This window comes from Rhyacophila brunnea, unplaced genomic scaffold (assembly GCF_057557595.1).
Source record: "Rhyacophila brunnea isolate RB1 unplaced genomic scaffold, BYU_Rbru_1.0 scaffold_23, whole genome shotgun sequence".
Lineage (NCBI taxonomy): Eukaryota > Metazoa > Arthropoda > Insecta > Trichoptera > Rhyacophilidae > Rhyacophila > Rhyacophila brunnea.
The window spans coordinates 10,177,226-10,201,797 of NW_028232893.1; the positions used below are offsets into that span (position 1 = coordinate 10,177,226).

The window sequence follows — 24,572 nt, forward strand, 5'->3', positions numbered from 1 at the left end:
ATGCGTTTGATTATATTTCATATGATATCTTGATAAGAAAAAAATAATCAAAATGTGGAGTATTAGAAAACAAACTGCCTAATAAAAATAAGGTTATTTTGACTACTCAGTGTTTTCCAATTCGTGCCAAATCATACTCTGTCTTCCTCAAATTTATCTGTAGAATTGATGGGGGAGCCACAGTTGAAAACTATCCAATCAAGACTCGCAACTGAACAGAATCTGACAGTAAAGTGTCGTTTTCAATAATATGGCGTGATAGTATTTCCATTTTTTTCGTTCTATAGATAAGTTTGTGGGATTGTGCTACACATTTCTATGGTGTAATGAACTATGTATTTATAATCTTGTAGGTATGTAGATAGGTACCTACTTAATACATAGTTGGCTTCATTGAATCTTAGAAATATTACTGTTATTGCATTGCTACTGCCAAATAAATTGACTTTTGTAAAAATGTTGTGTACATTTGCAATAATTAAAATATACACATAATACTAAAAAGTCTACCTACTGTAGTTTTTATTTTGGATAAAAGAGAAATAAATGGGAAAAGTTTCTTTTAGGCTGGCGACACCATAAGGTAAATGTGTGTTCTATCCGTGAATAATGGCGTGAACGAGCTAGTGTGCGACTGTGTGTGTTGTGTAGTGTGTGTGTGCGATAGTCGCCGTAACTTTTGTAGAAATTTTCAAAAGTTTAGTGCGACTGCGACAGCTGGTCTTACACGGTTCGGTTAATATTATTTATTAACAAGTCACTAGAGCGAAATAATATTAACCGATCCCTCCACACATTTCGGTGCATACAAGTTTACATGTGTTTATAATTTTCCCTTTCCACAATGCCGCCAGTATCAATTTCTGAACAGGTTATTTTTTACTATTATTTTAGTGTTTTAATGCATTTACCACGTTAAATATAAACCGCAGTATGTATTCTTTAAATATTAACCGTTATATAGTATCACTTTACAATAATAAGTGTAGAAATGTATTAAATCAACAACAATGTTCAATGTTTACATTATTTTTTATTTTGGCTCGCAATTCATTTAATTTTGTATTAGTACCACTGAAATTAAACAAAATTACAATATTATTACAAGGTTTTATATTTTATACAGTGGAAGTCGAGTGCTAGTCGCGTTTTAAATGATTTTAACAATCTGTCGAATTATAAATTGGTTATTTTGACATAACTGACAGCTGTCATCTTGTAATTTTAGGCGCCAAACCGTTCTTTGCGAATTGCTCTGATTGGCCAAAGCACCTTTGCAGCCGAAGTTTTTAAGCTGTTGAATAAAGATGGTCACGTAATCGTTGGAGTTTTTACCGTTCCCGATAAAGGAAATCGAGAGGATCCTTTGGGTAAGTTTATGGATAATATGATTAAATAAACGTGTTTTTATAATATTTATTTATATTTTACTATATTGTAGCATACAATTATTAATATTCCAACCACTATAAAACCTCCATACAAAGAAAAGTAATAACCCGCCAGAATAATTTTTTTATAAATTTAGAAAGCAGTATGCTTATTAAGACATTATTTAAAAATGTTATTGCGTTATTTTACTTGTAAATTATGTATAATTAAATAATATACATGCATAATTAAATGTTATTTATATTTTAATACATAATAAAAATATATAAGTTTCTGTTTGACCTGAGAGTCAAACACCGTATCAAAACATTGATATACGGATGCAGCATGCCAAAACCATCTCGAATTTTGTACACCTACTCTTTTCACACAAATATTATGTTACGTTTTAAATTGTCTGTTATTTAGTTATTATAATATCTTATACACTTTTTAAATAAATTTATTAAGAACTTTTGAGTGCTTGGCAACGCTGACGGATAAATGCCTATATACTTTTGTGCGTGAACAAACGAGCATTGTTGCTTACACTCACAGGTAGTTGCCCCTGAGACATTCCCAGTGCTAGCCGACTGTAAATGCTTCGCATCACATTCTGTGTCTCGGGATACACCCGTGACTGGGTGTAATATGAGGCGGGCTTGGTTGGTTGGCATTATATTGTTGGAAATATATGGTTTTAAAAAAAGTTTTAAAATGTGTGTTACGGCACCCTAGGACACTGAAAGAAATTAATAATTTAAAAGAATTGCTAATGTATGATCACAATAATGATAGATTCATATACTTTGTTGGTTATTTTCTTCAGACGATAACAAAATGTAAACTGCTCTTCCCTTATTGCTGTGGTGATGATTTGTTCTTTATTTAAGATGGCAGTCTTTTATTGTAGCACTATGTTCTTAAGTATAATAATTATCAATAATCCAATTTTTTTAAAATTTCGAAATCCTTACATACCTACTTCATTTACGTCGGTATTTCTCTCGAAATGTATATATATTTGGATGCGACGACTGTATAGGAATGACCAATTCGTAGGTGTGCATATGCATTCTGACGTCTTCGACTCGCAGCTCCAGACACATGCGATTTGCTGATAGCAGCACTAGATGTTTTTTTCAATCTAAAAAGTCGCATTCGACCAATCTGCCGAGCTCCATTTGGCAACGTATGTTTTATGAATAACGATGACGTATGCGACACGTTGCAGAGTAGACGAGTTTTGATGTGCGAGTTGACTAAGAGTGTTGTGAAATGAAAAAAATTGAAAACCACAATAATTGTAAACCCTTAAAAATGCCTGGATAATGATTATCATTTCTGAATCGTATCATTAAACAACATCACATGTTGCTAATAAGCTTTATAATACTCATTAAATATTTTTTTTCATGCAGTGCAAACATTATTATCAACACAATCTGGGATTTAAGCCTACTTTAAGTTAATGCAAATAAAAATTACATCTGTGTTTATAATATTTTTATGATATTATGTTATAGAACACGTCATATTATGTCAATTACAAAGCAGCTTTTGGTTGATCGTAATTCTTAATTTAAAAATCGTTCTTATGCAAGATTTCAAATTTAATAAATATTACTACAACCGGTCATGAGATTCAATAGTAGTGTATTAATAGCTATTAAACAATCACAGAAATACTATGCTTTAAGAAAATCAAATTCATGTATAGTAACCTCATCGGGTATTGGACCCGGAGGCACCGGATAAGACGCCAGAACCGCTCTCTTATATTATTCAGTATCTACAGTGGCCGATGTCCGCGCGGCATAAGCGTCGACCTATAGCGTCGTGGGTCCCAGATTCGAATCCTGGGTCTGGCAAGTACACATATTGTTATTCAATTTGTGTATGAGTCAGGGTATGGACCTAATAGGTTGAGCAAGTGGCTGACATCCATTTATGTTAAAAAAAATCTGTCAATACCAAGGCCTGAACAAAAACGATGCATGAGTGCGAGTGAGAAAGTATTCGGCACCCTTATAATCTCTGCGACACGCGCTAGAGTAAGATAAAAGGTCTAGATATTTTTAAGTTGGTTTCCAAAAATATCGCCGGCAAATTGTGCTGAATCGCTTCACGTAGCGTGTTGTTCGTGTTGCTAAATTTGATATTTTTTGTGTTAAACATAAAGTCAGTGGTAAATATTTTTAGTTAATTAAGTAGGAAAGGTGGTTCTGCATGTTGTATTAAAATATGGTAACCGTACTGATAAGCAAGAAGATGGTATTACGTTTCATAGGTAAGTTGATACATGTTCGTGACAATTTATTTGTATATTATTATTTATTTTAATATCAGTGACCTAGTGTTTCTTTAAAATAACTTAAATTATGGATATATTTACCTAATTGGTTGCATTTTAACCGCTTAAAAATACTATATAACGTAAAAAAACAGAAAATTATATTTTAATTCTGAGCGTCTAGTGCGAGCACTTTGGGCGAGCACTAGCGAAATGGTCTATGGTCTCGAACATTTATAGGCGAATGCGTTCGCTCGCCCACAAACCAAACGCACGACACGTAGCTTCATTTAGCAATGCAACGGGTGGCGTCTATATGTATCTATAGTCTATGGTCAATACAAACCTCCACTCTGTGGAGGCCCATATGATCTTATTAGGATCGGACATGGTCAGAAAAAAAACAAAAAAAAAAAACGAACGTGATATTATGTTTTAAATCTGAAACTTACTATAACACATGAGACTTTCACGGTTCTTTTTTATCCTAATAGATTCTTGGGTTTCCGGCACTGTCAGCAGTATCCAATATTCGTTCCGGTATCTCTGGTTATCACGACACTGACACACCACATTACTCTGTACAACATTTGCTGTTACCTAATCGGATTCCTTTTGGCATTCTCAGAGCAGTGTATGCATTCATACACCTATACTACACTTCATCATAACACATATCTCTTGATAATGGCCTCTGCATTGAGCCTAAAACGTCGAGGAAAGAAACCCAAGAATCTATTACGTCTGAAGTTACCGTGAAGAAAAATTGAATTTTTCCATATTTAAATGACACATACTGGTGAAAACCGTAATGATGCAATATGTGGTCATTAAAATTTTCGAAAGTTATTTATCTCACACATAAAATTTAATGCTGTAAAAACATATACATGCGATGTATAATCATTTAAATGCCCATACTTAATGATTTTAAAAGATTTAAAAATATAATAGATGTAAATGTATGTACCCCATCGAACGCAGGGGAAATTTCAAAATCAAAAGGAGATTTGTGTTGACACATATCAAACGTCGTAAAGTCCACTGAATGTCAAACTGAGAAAAATGCAGTTTTATCATATCTTGTAATACAAATGGTTGTAGCATGTGAGATATTGTAAGATAATTGAATCTAATACCCACGATGGCTTCAAGGATTTTTCTTCTTAGCTTCGGTGCTCAACCTCTTTCTGGCTTTGTCTGGATCCACAAAATCCACTTCTACATCCATTTTATGTTATAATTGTTTAGAAATTAAGGAAAATGATAGGTGCCATCGTTCACCTTTAGCTTGTGGACTTAAGGTGGTTTGAAATAATATTGATCTTTCGAAACGTGATTTCATACGTAAACAGTGGACTTTTGGGGGTTTGCAGTATACCATAATGTGCAGATTTGCATACTCTATTAAACGTATATCAAAAGTCATTTTTTTCAATATGTGGACTTTACGGCCTTTGATATCCATCAACACATTTGATAAACAAAACAATTTAAAATATCAAAACACTTTATTAATAAACTAAACTATATAAATGTCTTATAATGTAGGTTTGTAATTAACTGAAAAAAAAACATTCATTTTGTTCCGCGTTACAAAGAGGAACTTGGCCTGTCTGTATTAATTATATAAAAATTTGTCGATAACTGTCAAATTATCTGATCATATGGGTGTGATTCTACTCATTATGATGATTGCTGGCATGTGGCACATGTCAAAATAAGTGCATGACAAAAAAATATTGTCAAAAATCGATCATGATGTAATGAATCCGCACTTGACGGGTCGTGAAACTTATTTTTGAAGAGACAAGACAACAAAACAGTTCCACCCGATCAATATGTTGATTCATAGTTATCCAGAATCGTGACACCGGAACTTTTCAGAGATTGGTTTAGTTAGTTTAGTATGTGTGAATGACATACTGTCTTGATGCCATCATGGGTGCAAATAAAATTGATTATATATCGAGGGCTTAGTGTCAAACAACACTATCTACAAAAGTGCAACTTTACAGGAGAGCCAAAAATCGTTATTTTAGATTCTTGTAACTCAACAAGGGAAATGTTTATTTAAAACCTAATGTTAATATTTTATAATTTATTGTGTATTGTACATTTATCTTGCTTATGATGATGTTAAAATTTATAGGGATAGTTTTTAAAAAATATGAAAACAAGGGTAACTTATGTAGTTAGCGTTAAACTTTACTGACGATTTAATAAGAAATTAGAAAAGATTGACATAACGTTGTTTGACTATCATGTAGCCGTAAATGTAAAATAACGTTATGTCAAAAAAAAAAAACACTTTTTTGTAGATAACGTTGTCTGACTTTAAGCACTCGATATTATGTTGACATTACGAATCTCTTTTAAATATATTATAATATGTTATGTTTATGCATTTCTCTGAAATATATATTGTAAAATTAATAATATAAATAGCATGCTAATTATATCGAATGGCCACCTTAATCGTAACGCGCTGCGCGCGTATTTAGCGTCCAATGTATTAATCTGTTTTTTTTTCTTGTTATCGTAGCGACAATTGCGGCGGCTAACGGGACTCCCGTTTTCAAAGTGAAAGCATGGCGGATCAAAGGGCAAGCTATTCCGAGTGTCATCGAGCAGTACAAATCGGTTAGTATTACAATATTCATATTCTTCGGTGGTGGTGTAGCATAAATAGAGTCATGACTTCCGCTATCATTTTTCTTCAACTGGCCTGGTCTTCTTTGCTCCTTCATTCCTTAAATTCATGTGTTACAATACAATATAATACCTCGCTTTTTTGTTGAGATGTGTTCCAGAAAAAATTGGCCGTAAAGCAAAATGTCAAAATTTCTTCCACCGTTACAAAGATATACTCAATTTCCCATTCGTCGTGTAAATGATGGTTTGGTCTTTTGTTGGGCACTCGTCGTCAAACTAAACTACATGTGCAAAGAGCCAGTGAGGTGAGGGAATTTACACCCCAGTTGGGATTTGTTCGATATCTGTACCTGCGTAGTAGAACGATAGTGGCGAACCTGCCATTAAAAAAACGAACTACACTGCGAAGACTCATTTTGAGGTTAACCGATTTTCACAACCTACCAAATAGTACCACATCTCACAATGACAACATCACGTTTAGCTTACTCTTGAAAATTGAAATTGGCGAGACAGTCAGCACTTTTATGTGTGAACAGTATTATCACGATAGATTAAAATACACACTATCGGTGCAAATAAATCCATAAACGTGTACAGGCGCTCTTAATACGAATTGAGTTGGTAGCTGAATGATGATCGTTGGATCTGGAAGTCTGCTGGAGTAATTAGAGATTTGGGGTCAATTTTATTTTGAAACCAGTGGCGAAGGGTGGAGGTAGGCTGTTAAGGCCTGACATAAATAGTGCACACTTAACTTTGTCAGTCTTTCGTATTTGTTTTTATTGAACTAAGAATACAATAATTATTTACAGATGGTGTTGGTTAGTTTTAAAAAATCAATTAAACGTTGCCTACACCAAACTATAATAGTTTTGTTATGTTATGGGCGATTCGACAAAATAGTGTATACTTTTTCATTGAATTAAGAATACATCTGACATGTATTGTTGGTTAGGTTTTCAATAGTCAAATTCAAAGTAGATAAAAAATATTATTCTATATCCAAAATATTCAAAATTATGTATGATTTAACGGCATAATTTTAAATATTTTGTAGAAAGATGAGTGTTTTTTAACTATTTTCTATTATGGCTTGGTTTTCGCAGCGTTTAAAGCAATACTTCAGTGAAACGGCAAATAATTTTCATTTATAGGAGCGACGAAATTTTGGAGTTTGAGAGCGAACGTCGAGGTATTAATTCTTAAATCGTGTAAAGATGACTAAAAACGTTACCCATTTACTTTAAAAAGAAAACATGTCAATGAATATATTATTATTGTTACTAATAGAACAATAAACAGAACATTAAATGGACGCATGTTGGATTTATATGACAAATTATATTTCGGTCGGCATGCGTCATTCGCACCGGCGACCCGCAATCCGCGCATCGCCTAGCCACGATCTTTTTAGACCATGCCTCAACTGAGGTATAGACTTAATTAATTTTTAAAAACTAACCAACAGCAGATGTAAATTGTAGTCTTAGTTCAATGAAAACAAATACGACTGACATAGTTTAGTTTGCACTACTTATGGCGGATCTTAACAGCCTACCTCCACCTTCGCCACTGATTGAAAGAATACCTTACACAAATTCATACTAATACATTAAGTTCTGGGGACTATTTCGACACAGTTGTTATTTTTATTCATTTATGATGTTTTTAATTTAATTTAAATACATTTTCCTTCTACTTGTTATCTAAAGCCTTCCTATCACATACCTTCCAAACATTAGGATATCAGAATGTTTATGAAAGAAAAAGAATATCTGGTCAGAAGCGGAATTTGTTTTTTTAACATAGTGATTTATCACATATTAACAATAAATACAAAAAAAAATCAAGTGTTTTGAAAGTTCACTCAGTCATAATAATATTAGATACTTAATTATTTATTTTTAGCATAGCGATAGTGTTAATAAAATTATAAAAACATCTTTAACTGTCAATATTGTTGAAATATAATATAAGAATAATAAAATATATTTCATGATTATTGTTAATGACCCTGAATTTTTTTATAAGGTTGTTGGAATGATTTAAAAATATTACAATTTTGTTTAATATCAAGAATCACTCACAGAAACACTCACGTTGGTTACCCAGCCTATTTCAGTTAATATGCACTTTGTTATCTTCATATTTCGATTATTTTTAGAATTATCTATATTATATATAATTAAAATATTATATACATAATTTGAAAACATTTGTATGAAACATCAATTTGAAGACACCCTTGAACACACGAGACTTGAACCTGTATCTGCTGGATTCGCGTCAGTATGCTTTTCCAATTAAGCTACAGGCTATTGAACTATGACAATTTTAACTATCTAGTAGTTGTTACAATTATAATGTTGGCTATCGGTTTTAGTATATTAAATTAAGATAGGTATCAATTAATTCCTTAATCATTAACCGACGTCGCGGATCACTCCATTATTTAGTTTTTATAACGTACTTAGAGTTCGATTTCTGTAAGCTGGCTTAGACGTCATCACGGTTCTTTTATGAACTAGTGGAACTAAATTCCTAAATACCCCCCACTTCAGCATCTTAACACTACATTACGTCCGCCTCCCGTCAACTCCATTGTTAATGCGACCCGTTGACGTGTACGCTAGCTTATAGAAATCGAAGTCTAGACTTGCTAATAATTTAATAAACTATTTTTTTTTATTTATTCAATAAATAAGACACAAGATTTGAGAATGTAACATTCTATATAGTGAACATACATAATTTGAAATTTATAGAATATCTAAAATTATGCCATTAACCATTACATAATTTAAGATATTTTATAGATAGAACATTTTTTCTTAATTACTGTTTTGCATGGCAGGACTTAATGAATTTAAAAAAACTACCCAGCACCATATCGTCGGTCCCTATTAAAAAAGTCGGATCTGAAATTTTGTTTATTTTCGGATTATTACGTAAAAGTTATTTAAACACTTTAAACATTTATACCACAATCACAGTTTTTTTTGTTTGTTTGAAAAATTTAGAGATACTCAGGTTAAAAATGATGGATCTACCGAGAGTGTCCGAATAACAATGTCGGTTCTTACCAACCGACATTGTTGGCTGGGCGTGGGTGAGCAAGATGCGTCGGATCTGACAGTTGCTGCTATGTTCACCGGACAGACGGATGTTTTTATAAACGTTTAGAAAAGTTTCTGTAACCCGTATTTTTATTCATTATGGCAAGCAATAGGTCACAAAGGATATTTGATGAAACATCTTTGATTGCTCATACTGAAAAATAGCATTTTGCAGATCCGACTTTTTTAATAGGGACCGACGATATATAATACGTATTCTTAAATCAATGAAAACATACAAGTATGACTATTTTTGTCTGATAGCTCTTAGCATATCTAAATTATTATGGCTTGGTTATGCAGGATTTAATTGGTTTTTAAAAACTAACCAGCATCGTCTGCGAATTGTATTCGTAGCTTAATGAACGCAAATAAGTTTGACTGACAAAGTTTAGTGTGTACTATTTATGTTGAATCTTAACAGTCAACCACCACCCCTTGTTGCTGTAATTAGCGCTTGGTAACTGACAATAATTTTAGAGGTGACCAATAACTTAATTCATTTTAATAATGCTGAAGTTGATTAAACAAAGTAATATTTCATGTGATTTGTGTATTTTATCAGTGTACGATAGGTCGTGTCAGAGGGCAGGATTTATAATATAACATTAAGATAAGAATGCATTTCTTAAAAAACAAATTTCATTGTTCATTAGGAATAACACTTCATATATTAACAATGTTCACTTATTCTGCTATCGCAGCGGATTCTGTGGGAATAATATTTAGAATATTATGTTGACACATTAATTCATTTAAAAAATGGGAATACAGTCATAAAAAAGACTATATCGAATCCGTAATCAATTTCAACAATAAAATCGTAACCAACACAACAAATATTTGTATAGAAAGACCCCTTTTTATAGAGATGGAACCTAAATGTATAAAATTGAAGCAAAAAAGGATCTCTGTTGTAATGATTAACCGGTTCTATCCCCTCAGCGAGTTTTCTCGCTCTATGAGGCCATAATTGACATGCCGCATGCCGTGATAATATATTTTCTCAGAAGTGTTTTCAAAATTTTGAAGGTTTTAAGGCTATACTTCAGCTGGGGCACGGTCTGAAGAAACGATCGTGACTATGCGACGCGTGCAGAACAAAACACAATTTGTCATAAAAATTCAACACGCGTCCATTTAATGTTATGTTTATTGTTCTATTAGTAATAATAATAATATATTCATTGACATGTTTTCTTTTTCAAGTAAATGGGTAACGTTTTTTAGTCATCTTTACACGATTTAAGAATTAATTCCCCCGTCGCCATCACAAAACAAATTGACGTGTTGACAGCTCGACTTTCCCTCTCCGATTGGCAGCGAGTCCGAAATTTCATCGCACCTATAGTTGAAAATTATTTGCCATTTCACTGAAGTATGCTCTTAAGAATTTGTAAAAACCCGTAGCACTCGTAAATACATTGAATACTCACTACACGTTGACTGCTGACTAGATAATTACCAATTAATTACCACTTTTAAATAGCATGCTAATTGTATCTAATGGCCACCTAATCGTTAGCGTCCAATGAGTTAATACATTTAGTGAGTGCATTAAATTGTCATTACTTGTAAACAATGGAACTAGGTCAGCGGTCCCCAACCGGTGGTCCGTGAGAGAATTTTGGTGGTCCGCAGAGTAATTTGAATATATTTTCAATTTTCGTGTTTATTAAAAAGTTTCAGTATATTCTTATAATATTTGTTTCAAACAAGCAGCAACAAAGGTCACACTGATCATCTTTCTGTTACATGTAATTAATCTTTTATGCACCTCTATGTCGACGTAGAATTCATATTAATTTAATAATTGTATTAATTCTTTTTTAATAAAATGAAATTTTAAATGTTTTTTTTTGCATTTTTGGTAAAGAATACTTATGTGTGTAAATAAGTTTATTTATTATAATTCATTTATCATTATATTGACATATTGAATTTTTAACAAGTGTGGAAAAAATACGTGGTAGTGGTCCGCGGGATTCAAGATTTTGATTTTAGTCATCCGCGAGGTCTAAAAGGTTGGGGACCGCTGAACTAGGTGATATTGTGTTGTAAATTTAATATAAAAGTGCCTAGAAGGGTTCCTTCATAAACTTTATTGAAAGCTCTAAATCCATTGCATCTAACAACATGTCCAGCCCATCTGAGTCTTCATGCCTCCAAGACATTGACTTTATTATTATGATTCTGACATTTAACTTATCTTCTAGGTAAAGGCGGAACTAAATGTCCTGCCATTCTGCACGCAGTTTATTCCGATGGAGGTGATCAACTATCCAGTGTACCAGAGCATTTGCTATCACCCGTCTATACTTCCCAGACATAGGGGTGCCTCTTCGATATCATGGTTGGTATTCTTTTATGAAACATACAAACTCATCACGGTTACATATAAATTGTGCGTAAAACATTTCACCGTGAGCTTTCTTATCAGAAAGAGATGACCGTATATTATACGGTTTCTAATTTTATTAGATTCAATATGAACATTAATTCAATTTTCATAGTTGATTTTGGTAAAAATTCATGAATTCAAGAATCAAAACCTAACCTAACCTAACAAATAATCCAGTATATCGGCTATTTTCGAAATTTGTTTGCTGCTGGGTTCCTGCAAAGTGTAAACCGACAAGAACCATGTTTTATTTAGACATAAATTTTATGTCAGTACTGTACAACCTAAAGAAGTTCGACGGTCTTTAATATACGGCCATATATTTCCGATACATTTCACGATGAAGTGTGATACGGCGAACTGCATCCGTACAAGTTTCTGGACACGACTCATCACAACCACAATCCATCAGATTTATCAATGTAGTTTATTTGAAATTTACATCAATCGATTCCATGGCACTTTCATCAACTTGGTGGGCGGCAAGAAGGTCCTCGATGAAAGTTCGGTATGTCAAAGATCCTGCAGGTCACTATAATAAGCTCAGTGGCTAAGATTTCCGATGAATAACGTATTAAAAATAATTCATAAATTCCAAAATTTTTATTCTTGTGAGTTCAAGTTCAGAGTTCTACATCCACCCTTCGCCACTGATGCCCATGATGTGTTTCTTTATTTTAGCCAAAGATAGTATAAAACTTACTGCCTATTTTTAGAATTAATGTATTTTTGAACTCAGATAGCTCAAACATTATTTTTTTCACGTCAAACAATAAAGATAAAACCTGTTTACTTGAATTCAAAAATACTTCTGCGAGAAACATGTAAGCGGGTAATTAGATAAACACGCAATCTGTACAAATTTTTCCATGATTTATCTTAAACTTGGGCAATTTATTCTTTTTATTATCATTGTTTTTGGCTTTATAGCACTCTGTGTGGGAAAAAATTCCGCTTATCAAGCAAACTGGTTAATATTATTAAGGTAATGCTTTGGTGACTGTTGATTGTCATATTTATCAGGCGCGTGCACAGACAAATATTTTTGGGGGGTCCGTTTAAGGCCGTGGGTCGGGTTGGGTTAATAAAATCTACTTATAGCTTCTCCTCACTTTAACCTCAGAACCCTCTCCCGAACTTTTCCGGGTATATTCCCATACCCAGACACTCCACACTTTGAGTCTAGCAATAAACACCTGAACTGCAGGTATAACTAAGTGTGTTCACCTATTAGTTATTGCGAGCTGTCACATCCTCAACCTTTCATAATATTGAGTCATTAGTATCCGTTTGTGTTGTCTTTTAAACATGCCACGTTAGAATATTAAGAGCATACTTCAGTGAAACGGCAAATAATTTTCAATTATAGGTGCGACGAAATTTTAGACTCGCTGGCAATCGGAGAGCGAAAGTCGAGCTGTGAACACGTCAATTTGTTTCGTGATGGCGACGGGGGTATTAATTCTTAAATCGTGTAAAGATGACTAAAAATGTTACCCATTTACTTGAAAAAGAAAACATGTCAATGAGTATATTATTATTGTAACTAATAGAAGGATGTTTAATTTTTATGACAAATTATATTTCGTTCGGCACGCGTCATTTACACAACTTGCACATCGCCTAGTTACGATCTTTTTAGACCGTGCCCCAGCTGAGTATAGCCTTAAAGCAAACATTGGATGCCTCAGATAGTTTCACCAATTTATGAGTTCCACTGACACAGGCCTCGTGTGTTGTAGAATGCCAAGAGGAGAGGAGTCAATACGTTGAGAAAGCCATCCGATAGCCAAATTAACCGATTCACGATCATCAGTCATGAGGTCCTGACGAAGAAGAAGTAATATTCCATTCACTTAAATAATGTGTATTTTTTTCGTTTCTGGGGGGGTGTCCGGAAGCCAAAACCACCCCTACTCCTTGTGTGTATGATTCATATTTATACATACAAATATGATTCGATGCTATTAAAACATTTTACGGCTTTGTGCGACCAAACAACACGGTTCATATTACACAATAAAGCCCTGCAATTCCTTGCATAGATTAGGCGTACAGCTAACAGCTCGCTACATAACCAAATAGACTAACTGCATATTTTTAAAGAATGAATTTGTACATAATATCGTCACTGTTCTGACAGAAGACACTAATTCGAAAAAATTACATATTGAGTATAATATACCAAAATGTTCCGTATTTCAAACTTTACCGTCTGGAAACCTTCTTTAATAAATAAACAGTCTTTATTTTAAAGTCATCCTTTATACGATTACTTAATAAACTCACATGATAGACCATTTCAAACATTTTAACAACTTCAAAGTCAAATTACTCAAAACTAGTATTCTCCAGTTAGTGTGTTCTGCCAGAACAGAGACGGTATGAAAGTTTGCCGATGGTGGTTTTATTTTTCTGCTGTAAACGTTTGTTTTGAAACTCTGCTATAATTATTTAAAATAGTAAATAAATATACTTTATTCAATATTTTTTTCTTTTTAGTACTATCAAAGGTTGCACACTGCAAAGACTGCAGAAGCCATGTGTCTTGTAGTTGTTGGGAAAGAGTTCCTAGTATAGTAGTACAGTAGAACAATATAACCATGAACATGCGCAGATGTGATTTCCTTTAGTGCGCAGGAATTAAGCAAGGCTAATGTGATTATTTACATATGCCATCGTCGACTGTACTTACATCGACAATATTGCATTGCTTCTTCTCACTCGGCGCCCCTTCGACTATGTCTTAATTTTTGCAAAAACTATCGAACCTTACAATATTGTGGTATGTTTATAGCAGTGAACCAATTACAGAAACATCCAGGTTTTGAGAAAATCACATAAATTTATTGTGACATCACAAGGAATTGAACCCGGTGGCCCTAAGCCTGCCCGTAAGCGAGTGCATTACGCATTTGACTACGAGAGCGGAATCAATAAAAATTAACTAATTATATTATTAGTAAACAAAAACTAACACCCGCAATGGATGAGGTTACATGCAAATTGTACATAAAACATTTCCCCGTGACACAGTTCACCGTGAGCTTTCTTATCGGGAAGAGATGACCGTATACTATACGGTCTCCAATTTTATTATATTTAATTTTCATCTTTTAATTTAGATTTAGATTTAATCCAGTATATAGACTATTTTTTAAATTTGTTAGCTGCTGGCTTCCTGTGAAGTGTAAACCGACAAGAACGTGTTTTATTTAGACATGAATAATTGTATGTTAGTACCATAGAGTTATTAAATAAGTACCCAAAAAGGTTGAACAGTCTGTAATATACGGCCATGTATTTCCGATACAACATTTCACGGTGAAGTATGAAACGGCGAACTGCATACGCGCAAGTTTCCAGACACGGATGGATGAGTGGTAATATGTTTGTTTAAGAAGTCATGAGTCTGGGTTTCGAATCCCAGTACTGGGAAATTCAATGTATGTGTGTATTCTTGATGTCTTAGATATACCATCACAAATCGTCCGGTGTTCGAATTTAGAACTAATCTTATCACAGCATAAAAAGTATTAAATGATATGTCAAATGTTCGCCCTTGTGGCGCCCTCACTCTGCGGACAACTTATACTGGTGGATCTACAGTAATAAAATTATTATTTTCTTATGTCATTACAGGACCCTTATTGAAGGTGATACAGTTGGCGGTTTGACTATCTTCTGGGCTGACGATGGACTGGATACTGGTCCGATACTTCTTCAAAAATCCTGCCCCGTACTTCCTGATGACACTGTAGACACCCTGTACAACAAGTTTCTCTATCCTGAAGGTATGTTGTATTTCTAAAGTTTTGACAATATTCAATATGTTCAATGGCAGTGTTGTTTTGTGGTTCAGAATCGTCATACAATCGGTTGATGTTTGAAGGCTTTGAAAGGAAACTGTGCAGAATAAAGGTTTCATAGTGCAGCGTGACGCCAGCAGGGACCAGTTAACACGGTGACACGTTTCCATTATTTTTCTTGATCCAAAATACGAGGGTGGGTCAATAATTCCTTAGAAAAAAGCATTAAAACAGTTTTTATTTTTGTATTTTTTTTTATTTCTCAACATAATCTCCTTGGAGCTCAATACACTTGGTTAGACGTTTCTCAATTTTTTTTAAACCGTCAGAAAAATAAGTTTTCGGAAGGTCCTCAAAATAAGCATTTGTCCGATCGATGACTTCTTCATTTGAAAAAAAACGTTGTCCACTTAGCCATTTTCTTAAGTTTGGGAAAAGGAAAAAGTCACTGGGGGCTAAATCTGGCGAATACGGTGGGTGGTCGACCAATTCGAACTTCAATTCTTCAATTTTAGCCATTGATCGTAAACATGTGTGAACACGGGCATTGTCCTGATGAAAGAGGATTTTTTTCCTGTTTAAATGAGGCCGTTTTTCTTCAATTTTGTTTTTTAGCTGGTCCAATAAAGATGCATAATAATCCCCTGTTATTGTTTTTCCTTTTTCCAAATAGTCAACGAAAATAATTCCACGTGCATCCCAAAATACAGTGGCCATAACCTTACCAGCTGATTTTACAGTTTTCGCCTTCTTTGGACATGGTTCGCCTTTCGCAATCCACTGCTTTGACTGTTCTTTCGTCTCGGGAGTATAGTGGTGTATCCATGTTTCATCTACAGTCACAAAGCGACGAAAAAATTCATCCGGATTGCGTTGCATGAGCGACAACAGGGCTTTAGAGGCCACCACCCTATTGCGTTTATTGTCGACTGTGAGCAAACGCGGCACCCATCTTGCAGAAATTTTTTTCATGCCCAATTTGTCATGTAAAATAGAAATGACGCTACCTTTTGAGATCCCTGTAACCTCAATTATCTCACTCAACTTTAATCTTCGGTCACTTAACACCATATCGTGGATTTTATTGATCATTTCTGGTGTAGTCACCTCTACAGGACGTCCTGAGCGTGGTTCATCCTTTGTTGATGTACGACCACGTTTAAATTCATTTAACCAGTTATAAATAGTTGCAAGTGAAGGAGCAGATATGCCGTGAACTAAATCCAACTCATTTTTTATTTCCTTTGCTGTTAACCCTTTTATATTAAAATGTTTAATAACAGCTCTAAACTCAATTTTCTCCATTTTTGTAAACAAGCAAATTTTTTTTTTAAATGTACGAGAAACACACAACAACCCAACCAATCTAATTGAAACTTCGCAGCATACTGAATCGGTAGTGCCGCTGCATGAAAACAAACCGCTTACAGTACTAGTCGCGCCACCTGTCAGCTTTTCTAAGGACTTATTGACCCACCCTCGTAACACGGATATAATAAATACATATCACTTGGGGTAATTCCGTATACAAGTAATAATTGGTAATACAGTGGACTAAGAGACATGACAATGCAGTTCGAGTTCGTCGACGTAGCTCTTACTTGATTCCAAATGTATCCAATTAGAATCAAGTATCACGTATTTAAAAATATGCACTGGACCGGTTTTGCTTCAATTTCATACATTTAGGCTCCATCTCTATAGAAAAAGGTTTCCAATATCTTTATGTATATCAGCAGGCTTATTATAACATATCATTTAACATCCAAAAAGAGCTAATTGTGTTAAATATATCACATTTATCACTTTACATATTCTGGCGGTTAATTATGTAAATAAGTTAACCATTTAAACTGTCAAAAAGTGCTAGCTTTTTACAGCCCCTCTCTTGGCCATGTTAACTTTAGAACAAGACAGAGTATGTCAATTTTACATATTGAGTTTGAGATGCATGATCCGACTGTTTTGAAATATGATTATGTCATGGCCGCCGTCTTAATTTATAGTTCCCCCCGACCTGTCAAATATCGAGTGGCTAGTAGCAGTTAGTAGTAACATAATATTTGTTTTAATGCAATTACATTTTGTGCTGCAATCGCAATGGCATGACTAATAATTGTAGGTTATATTGATATGTCTGACATGTCAATTCAAAATTCGGTACTGTTCGGTTATACCGGAGGCAGCGGAAAACGCATTTTGAAAATAGCCGATAAACTGGATTATTTGTTAGGTTAACCTAACCAAACCTAACCTAACCTAACCTAACCTAACCCAACCTAACCGAACCTAAACTAATCCAAACTAACAAATAATCCAGTTTATCGACTATTTTCAAAATGCGTTTTCCGCTGCCTCCGGTATAACCGAACAGTACCCAAAATTCTTATATTCGGCTTTATCCGCTAGGGTTCCGCCGTAACTGGCAGCACGAATATACCTGAATTTGACATGTCTACCAACCTAAGTTTTCGCCTTATTATGAATTGGAGATAGCCGCCGATAACTGCTTTGTGTATGAAATGTCTTCCGTGTTAATTTGGACCAATGAAAATAATGGAAACATGCTAAAGAATAGACCCGCTAATATGTATACGTTGTTTATTGACTTTTAATTGTGGGTCACTAGCAAAATGGCTGACTATACGCACAATAAAATATGACAAAAACACATTTCATGATATATTGCTGGCCTTAGATAACAATATTGATTTAAAATTTAATTATTATTACAATATAATAGAAATGTTTGAAATAATTAATCAAGTGTCATGATATATCATGTACAATTCTAGATTCAAATTCTATAGAATTTCACTTAGCAATAATAAATATAATAAATATTCAACAAAATGTTTGTATGTGCGTATTTATTGTATGTTTATACAGTTGTGTTAATATGCGTCATATAGTTTGACGTGAATGTATATAAAAATTGATTTAAAGAATAAATATTATATAGATATAAATGTCTAATATTTACATCACAAATGAAGGGCGGGTGGTATGTATAAATCCGAGAGTCACCGCTTGTTAACAATGCTCTGCACCTGATAATCACTTCATACCTCTCGCACTCGAATTCGAGTCACAATGCCGTCATGCTTGTAGACTGAACGTAGTATTGATATTTGTAACGCTGGCTGCTAATTCACACAGCTGCACAGCAGTTTAATTTGTTTACTCGAAGTGAATAGATGCGTTTATTACTCCATTCAATAAGTTTACAATGGTTAGAAGTAGACGAAGGTGAACCTGGGTATCACATCATGACTGAATGTAAAAGAGCAGATGAAGTAATGATCTTGGAAAATGAGGATAGCGAAGAAGAAAAAACAACACGCCCAAAAACAAAGTTATCAGTGACAAGATCGCATCTCGACGATCAAATAATATTTATTGACTATCTGTCAGATAACGAAATTAAACTTTACTATTATGATGAAAAAATAATTACAAAATAAAAACAACTTTTTTTATACAAGGTTTTTAAATTTTCTGTTGAATTATTGATAATGAAGTAAATAAAAAACAAACAAACAAACAAATGAACTGAAATGTCATTTTGACATTTCATTTTGATTTCCATAGTAACGCACGTATATATTAATAATTTAGTTGCTAGGACCACCCCCTTAGCAACCAATAATAGTCTTTTACTTTTTACGGATTTTTCTGAAATAACTTTCCATACAAAACAGAATTAACTGAAAATGAATTCAATTCTACTTAAAGATGGCTAAAAGTATTAAAAAAATGTATTGGTATCGTGTTCTGATCTATTCTAAAAGTTTCAAATGTCTAGCTAGTCAGGAAGTTAGTTAAAAATCGATTGCAAGAATTGTACCGGACAAAGAACCACCGGACAAATAAGAATAGGAGCTAAGAAAAACGTTGTAAAAAGCAGTAGACTTCAAAAGTGCATACAAAACTTAATTCTTTTTTCAAAGCAGGATTACCAAAAGCAAAAGCGTCGACATCTAACATTAACGCTACTCGACAATGGGTGTGTCTGGATTTATCATCCTAAGACGAATAAACAGAATTTCATTTGTGTTTTTATATAACGGACTTTCGGGATAAACGGACACCCCCTCACTCGCATTCGTCCGTTATATCGTGGGTCTACCATACTTTTATTTTATGTATAGTGTTCATGGACACAGTTTCCAAAATGTATCCCCCGCTATCCCTTTATAAACCAATGAGTTATTCTATTAGAATAAAAGTTTAACTTATTATTCTCCATGTTATTTCATTGTGTTGGTAGATTCTCCCTTTAATTCCTTTTTTTTGTTATTATTTTCAGGTATTAAAGCACTTTCGCAGTCAGTAAACATGGTGGCCAATGGAACAGCTCCCAAGATTCCACAGTCAGAAGTTGGTGCCACTTACGATCCAGCCTTATTCAAACCGGAAACGCACATGGTAATATTTTACTAAATCATTGTCTATTATTAAGTGCGAAATATATTATGGTGCATGTCGCGGACTATCAGGTGAAGTCACAGTAAGCTAGCGCTACGTGAAAACAGTGTGTAATGTTGTTTTTCTTTGTTTAAAATTTTATCAGACTGATGCTCCCATCCCGTAGTACATTTTGAACCATTAAACGAACATTGTCAGTTGGGAGAATCTGCCGAAATCACCAAGACGACAATGAGGTCACCTCACGTTGAACCGCACTGCATCGACATCTGCATGACGTTTTTGTTATATTTCACATGTCTACACATTTTCGAATCATGTCAAAATCGCATTTTTTGTTTTTAGTGGTTGGCACTATGTATTTTCTATAAGAATATTGTCTATTATCTGTGATCTGCAGGTTGGGTTCTGTTCAAAATATTATCTATGGATATAATATGGCAAGTAATTTTAACGTACGCAAATGTAGAAACTAAGATTAATTGAAATTAGCATGAATAATTAATAATAATTCAAAATACTAATACATTAGATTTGGCACTCTCTATAATTGAATTTAGAAAAAATGATGAAATCATAGACCAAATTTGTCGCAAAACAGCGTGACAGTGACGTGACATACATCTCAATTTGATCACAACTTTACTGTCCCATGTGGAAGCCTTCAGGACCAGTCTCCATTACTCTCTTCATGCCGCTAGCTGTCGATCAGTACCGAAGAGTGGAGGGAGGGTGTTAAGATCCGACATAAATAGTGCATATGTACTAAATCAATGTCATAAACTTCAATGAACACAGACTATAATGTGTAGATAGTGTCTGTTAGTTTTTAAAATTTAATTGAACACTGCCTAATCCTAGCCACAGTAGATAATAATCAAAAAATATTTGTTTATCTAAAAAATATCAAAAATTATGTATGGTTTAATAGCATAATTTTAGATATTTATAGATAGAAGAATATTTTTTATCTATTATGGTTTGGTTTAGGGTGTAATGGATTTTAAAAAAAACTAACCAACACTATCAGGTATTCACGAAGGTACGAAAACAAATAAGTATGACTGAAAAAGTGTGCACTATTTTTGTCGGACGGCCCATAGCATACCTAAACTACAGTGGCGAAGGGTGGAGGTAGGCTGTTAAGATTCGCTATAAATAGTGCATACTAAACTTTTTTAGTCATATGTATTTGTTTTTATTGAACTAAGACTACAATTTACAGATGGTGTTAGTTGGTTTTTAAAAATCAATTAAACCATGCCTAAACGAAACCATAATAGTTTTGGTCTAATTTGGGCAATACGACAAAATTGTACACACTTTTTCATTCGTAGTTATTTGTTTTTGTTGGATTAAAAATATATATTACACATATTTTTGGTTAATTTTTTTAATTCATTAAGCCCTGCCTAAACCAAACTATAATAAATAAAAAATATTATTCTATTTATAAAATATTCAAAGTTATGTATGATTTAATTGCGTAATTTTAGATATTTTATAGATAGACATGTATTTTTTGACTATTATCTATTATGGCTTGGTTTCTCAGGGTTTAATTGAATTTTAAAAAATTAACCAACACTATCTTTAAATTGTAGTCTTATTTCAATGAAAACAAATATGTATGTCTGAAAAAGTTTAATGTGCACTGTTTATGGCAGATCTTAACAGCCTACCTCCACCCTTCGCCACTGCTAAACTATTATGGTTTAGGTTAGGCAGGGTTTAATTGAATTTAAAAAACTAACCAGCACCATCTGTAAATTGTATTTGTAGTTTAATGAAAATAAGTAAGTTTGACTGACAAAGTTTAGTGTGCACTATTTATCGTCGAATCTTAACAACCTACCTCCATCCTTCGCCACTGCTGATAACATTGTCCTGGACACAAAGATGCATTATGAAGACTGCATCATATCACGTGGTACAAACATGAGAAAATATTCCTCCAAAAAAAAAACCTTCCTTCAGTGACTTTATCAATTTGAATCCATCACAAATCAATTCCTAGTGTCAATGGAAATGCAGAAAAACATACGTGCTGTTCATTTACTTTCCAAGATAATTGATATCAGAGTAAAAAAATTTTTTTTTTCTGTGTTATATGTTGACTTCCTATAGTAATGTAGTATTTAATCCATTTCAGATTGATTGGTCAAAATGCGGACGAGACATTCACAACTTCATCCGTGGTATGGACTCAGCACCTGGAGCCTGCACCCAAATCCGCCCAGAAGTCATATCCTCAGATAGCAGCACATCTGAATCTGAAGAAGCCAAGCTGATTGAGGTGCGTCTGTTCGGCTCGTCTCTGTGGACCGAGGAATCACTACCTGACGGAGACAGCTTGCAATTTGTTGGCCTGAAGAAACCGGCTATAGTACATGATGGTGGATTATTGGTTACAGCCAATGATGGAGTTTCGGTGAGTGTTTTTACCCTCTCTTCATATTGTGCTATTTTCTGCAGAAATAAATTAAAGCTCCGTCTCTATAGAAGAAGGTTTTCAACATCTTTGATAAGTAAGTGAATTAGAAATACAATCATATCATATGTATTTATATTGAATTCTGAAAGATTCAAAAGTAGGTTAGGTTAGGTGCTCGTGAAATGCTTCACAATTTTTTTGATCTCAATGTTATACGGCCATCTGTTTCCGGTACAACAGCTTACGGTGAACTGTAATACGGCAAACTGCATACGTACAATTTACATGTAATCGAAATCCTTGCTGTATTTGACGATACAGTGTACAAATAAGTTTTAAATTCGAAATTACTTTCATATATGTACATATTTAAGTTACGTCTATATATTAAATGATTTTCTTCAACATATTAGGTTCCAACGTATTTTATTTTCACAGGTTAATATTCAAAGGCTCAAAATTGACGGCCGAATGCTGCCAGCGTCCAACTATTTCAAAGGACAAACCAGCACCGCAAACTTAGAACTGACACCCCAAGAGTTACACCTGATGGAGAACATCCGAAACATCTGGAACGCCATCTTACGGATAGAAATCGAAGAGGGGACAGATTTCTTCGCCTGCGGAGCTGGCTCCATGGACGTCGTGCGCCTCATCGAAGAGATAAAAGATCTGATAAGCCTCGAGCTTCAAAATGAAGATGTATTTATGAATACATCGTTTATCGAATTCGCTAACTGCGCCGTCCTAAAATTACGCTGCGGCGATTCTGGGGAGAAGATAGTAAATTATGACGCATGCGAAATGTTTGCCAATAAGATGAACATCAAATTCCCAAAACAGTTGTTGATCGACGGTGTTTTTGTGGACTCCGACAGTGGCAAAACTCTGACTATTGTTGATCCAAGTGATGAGTCGGAGATCTGCAAGGTCCAGAGCGCTTCAGTGAATGACGTCGATAAGGCTGTCAAGGCGGCAAAGAAGGCTTTTGAGGAAGGCGAGTGGTCAAAGATCAGCGCCAGAGAACGGGGGCAACTGCTGTTCAGGTATTCATTTAACCGTAACCGTGAGATTATTTTTAGTCTGACATGCATGGATAATATTGTGGAAGCCAGATTTTAACACAGTTTTAAAGCCAATGATGGATTTTATGTTTTGTAATTGAATATGGTGTCGCCATGCATATAATAAAGGGATCTACTAAACCACTACCAACTTTATTTGTAACATATATTTTGTTACTTACATTCCAGAAGTCAAACTATAAACATGTAACCAAAATAAGTAAAATTGTATAGTGCTAGCAACACTGTAATATTATCGAGGGTTGTCTTCCCCATTATGACAAAAACTAGTTGTGAGGCTTTACATGACATGTCGTCCGCTGATCTCCAATTTTTAGTAAATTCGAAGTGCCATGTCAAAATGAATTAAAAAAATAGTAAAATTAACTTCGATTTCAGATCAACTGATTTTAAAAGATGCAAGAGAACAAAATAGTTCCATCAGATTAAATTGAATAGATAATAGATAAAATACTATTAAAAAGCATGTTCATGTATTGTGTGTTAATAACAATATTCCAGGCTCGCTGACCTGATGGAGCAACACAAAGAAGAACTTGCCACGATTGAAGCAATAGACTCCGGTGCGGTATACACGCTAGCACTCAAAACCCACGTGGGCATGTCTATCGACACGTGGCGCTACTTCGCCGGCTGGGCTGACAAAATCCACGGTACTACCATCCCGATAAGCAACGCCAGACCAAACAGGAATCTGTCATTCACGAAAAAAGAGCCAATCGGAGTGTGCGCGCTTATTACTCCATGGAATTATCCACTCATGATGCTGTCGTGGAAGATGGCGGCCTGTTTAGCGGCTGGTAATACAGTAGTCATGAAACCAGCACAGGTGAGAGAATAGTTTTTAATTATTATATTTTTTGAATTATGCTGGTGTGTGCAAATAGACATTTTAGCCAGAACTCGTCTCGACTACAAAACGTTGAATTTGTCGATGTGATTTTGTTAGCATTCAACTTAATGTACTGCCGCACATA

General features: G+C 34.3%; 1 protein-coding gene across 1 annotated transcript in view; it reads left to right on the plus strand.

Moving 5' to 3' along the window:
- The first annotated feature begins 701 nt into the window (after window positions 1-701).
- The window catches only part of LOC147069467 (cytosolic 10-formyltetrahydrofolate dehydrogenase), a 31,229-nt gene continuing 7,358 nt past the window's right edge, over window positions 702-24,572 (plus strand). The window contains exons 1-9 of the mRNA XM_085950891.1: window positions 702-871; window positions 1,229-1,370; window positions 6,210-6,307; window positions 11,655-11,791; window positions 15,482-15,633; window positions 19,958-20,076; window positions 22,229-22,507; window positions 22,949-23,556; window positions 24,097-24,424. Coding sequence (XP_085807017.1) covers window positions 845-871; window positions 1,229-1,370; window positions 6,210-6,307; window positions 11,655-11,791; window positions 15,482-15,633; window positions 19,958-20,076; window positions 22,229-22,507; window positions 22,949-23,556; window positions 24,097-24,424 — 1,890 coding nt within the window. The 5' untranslated portion in view covers window positions 702-844. The remainder of the gene's footprint in view (window positions 872-1,228; window positions 1,371-6,209; window positions 6,308-11,654; window positions 11,792-15,481; window positions 15,634-19,957; window positions 20,077-22,228; window positions 22,508-22,948; window positions 23,557-24,096; window positions 24,425-24,572) is intronic.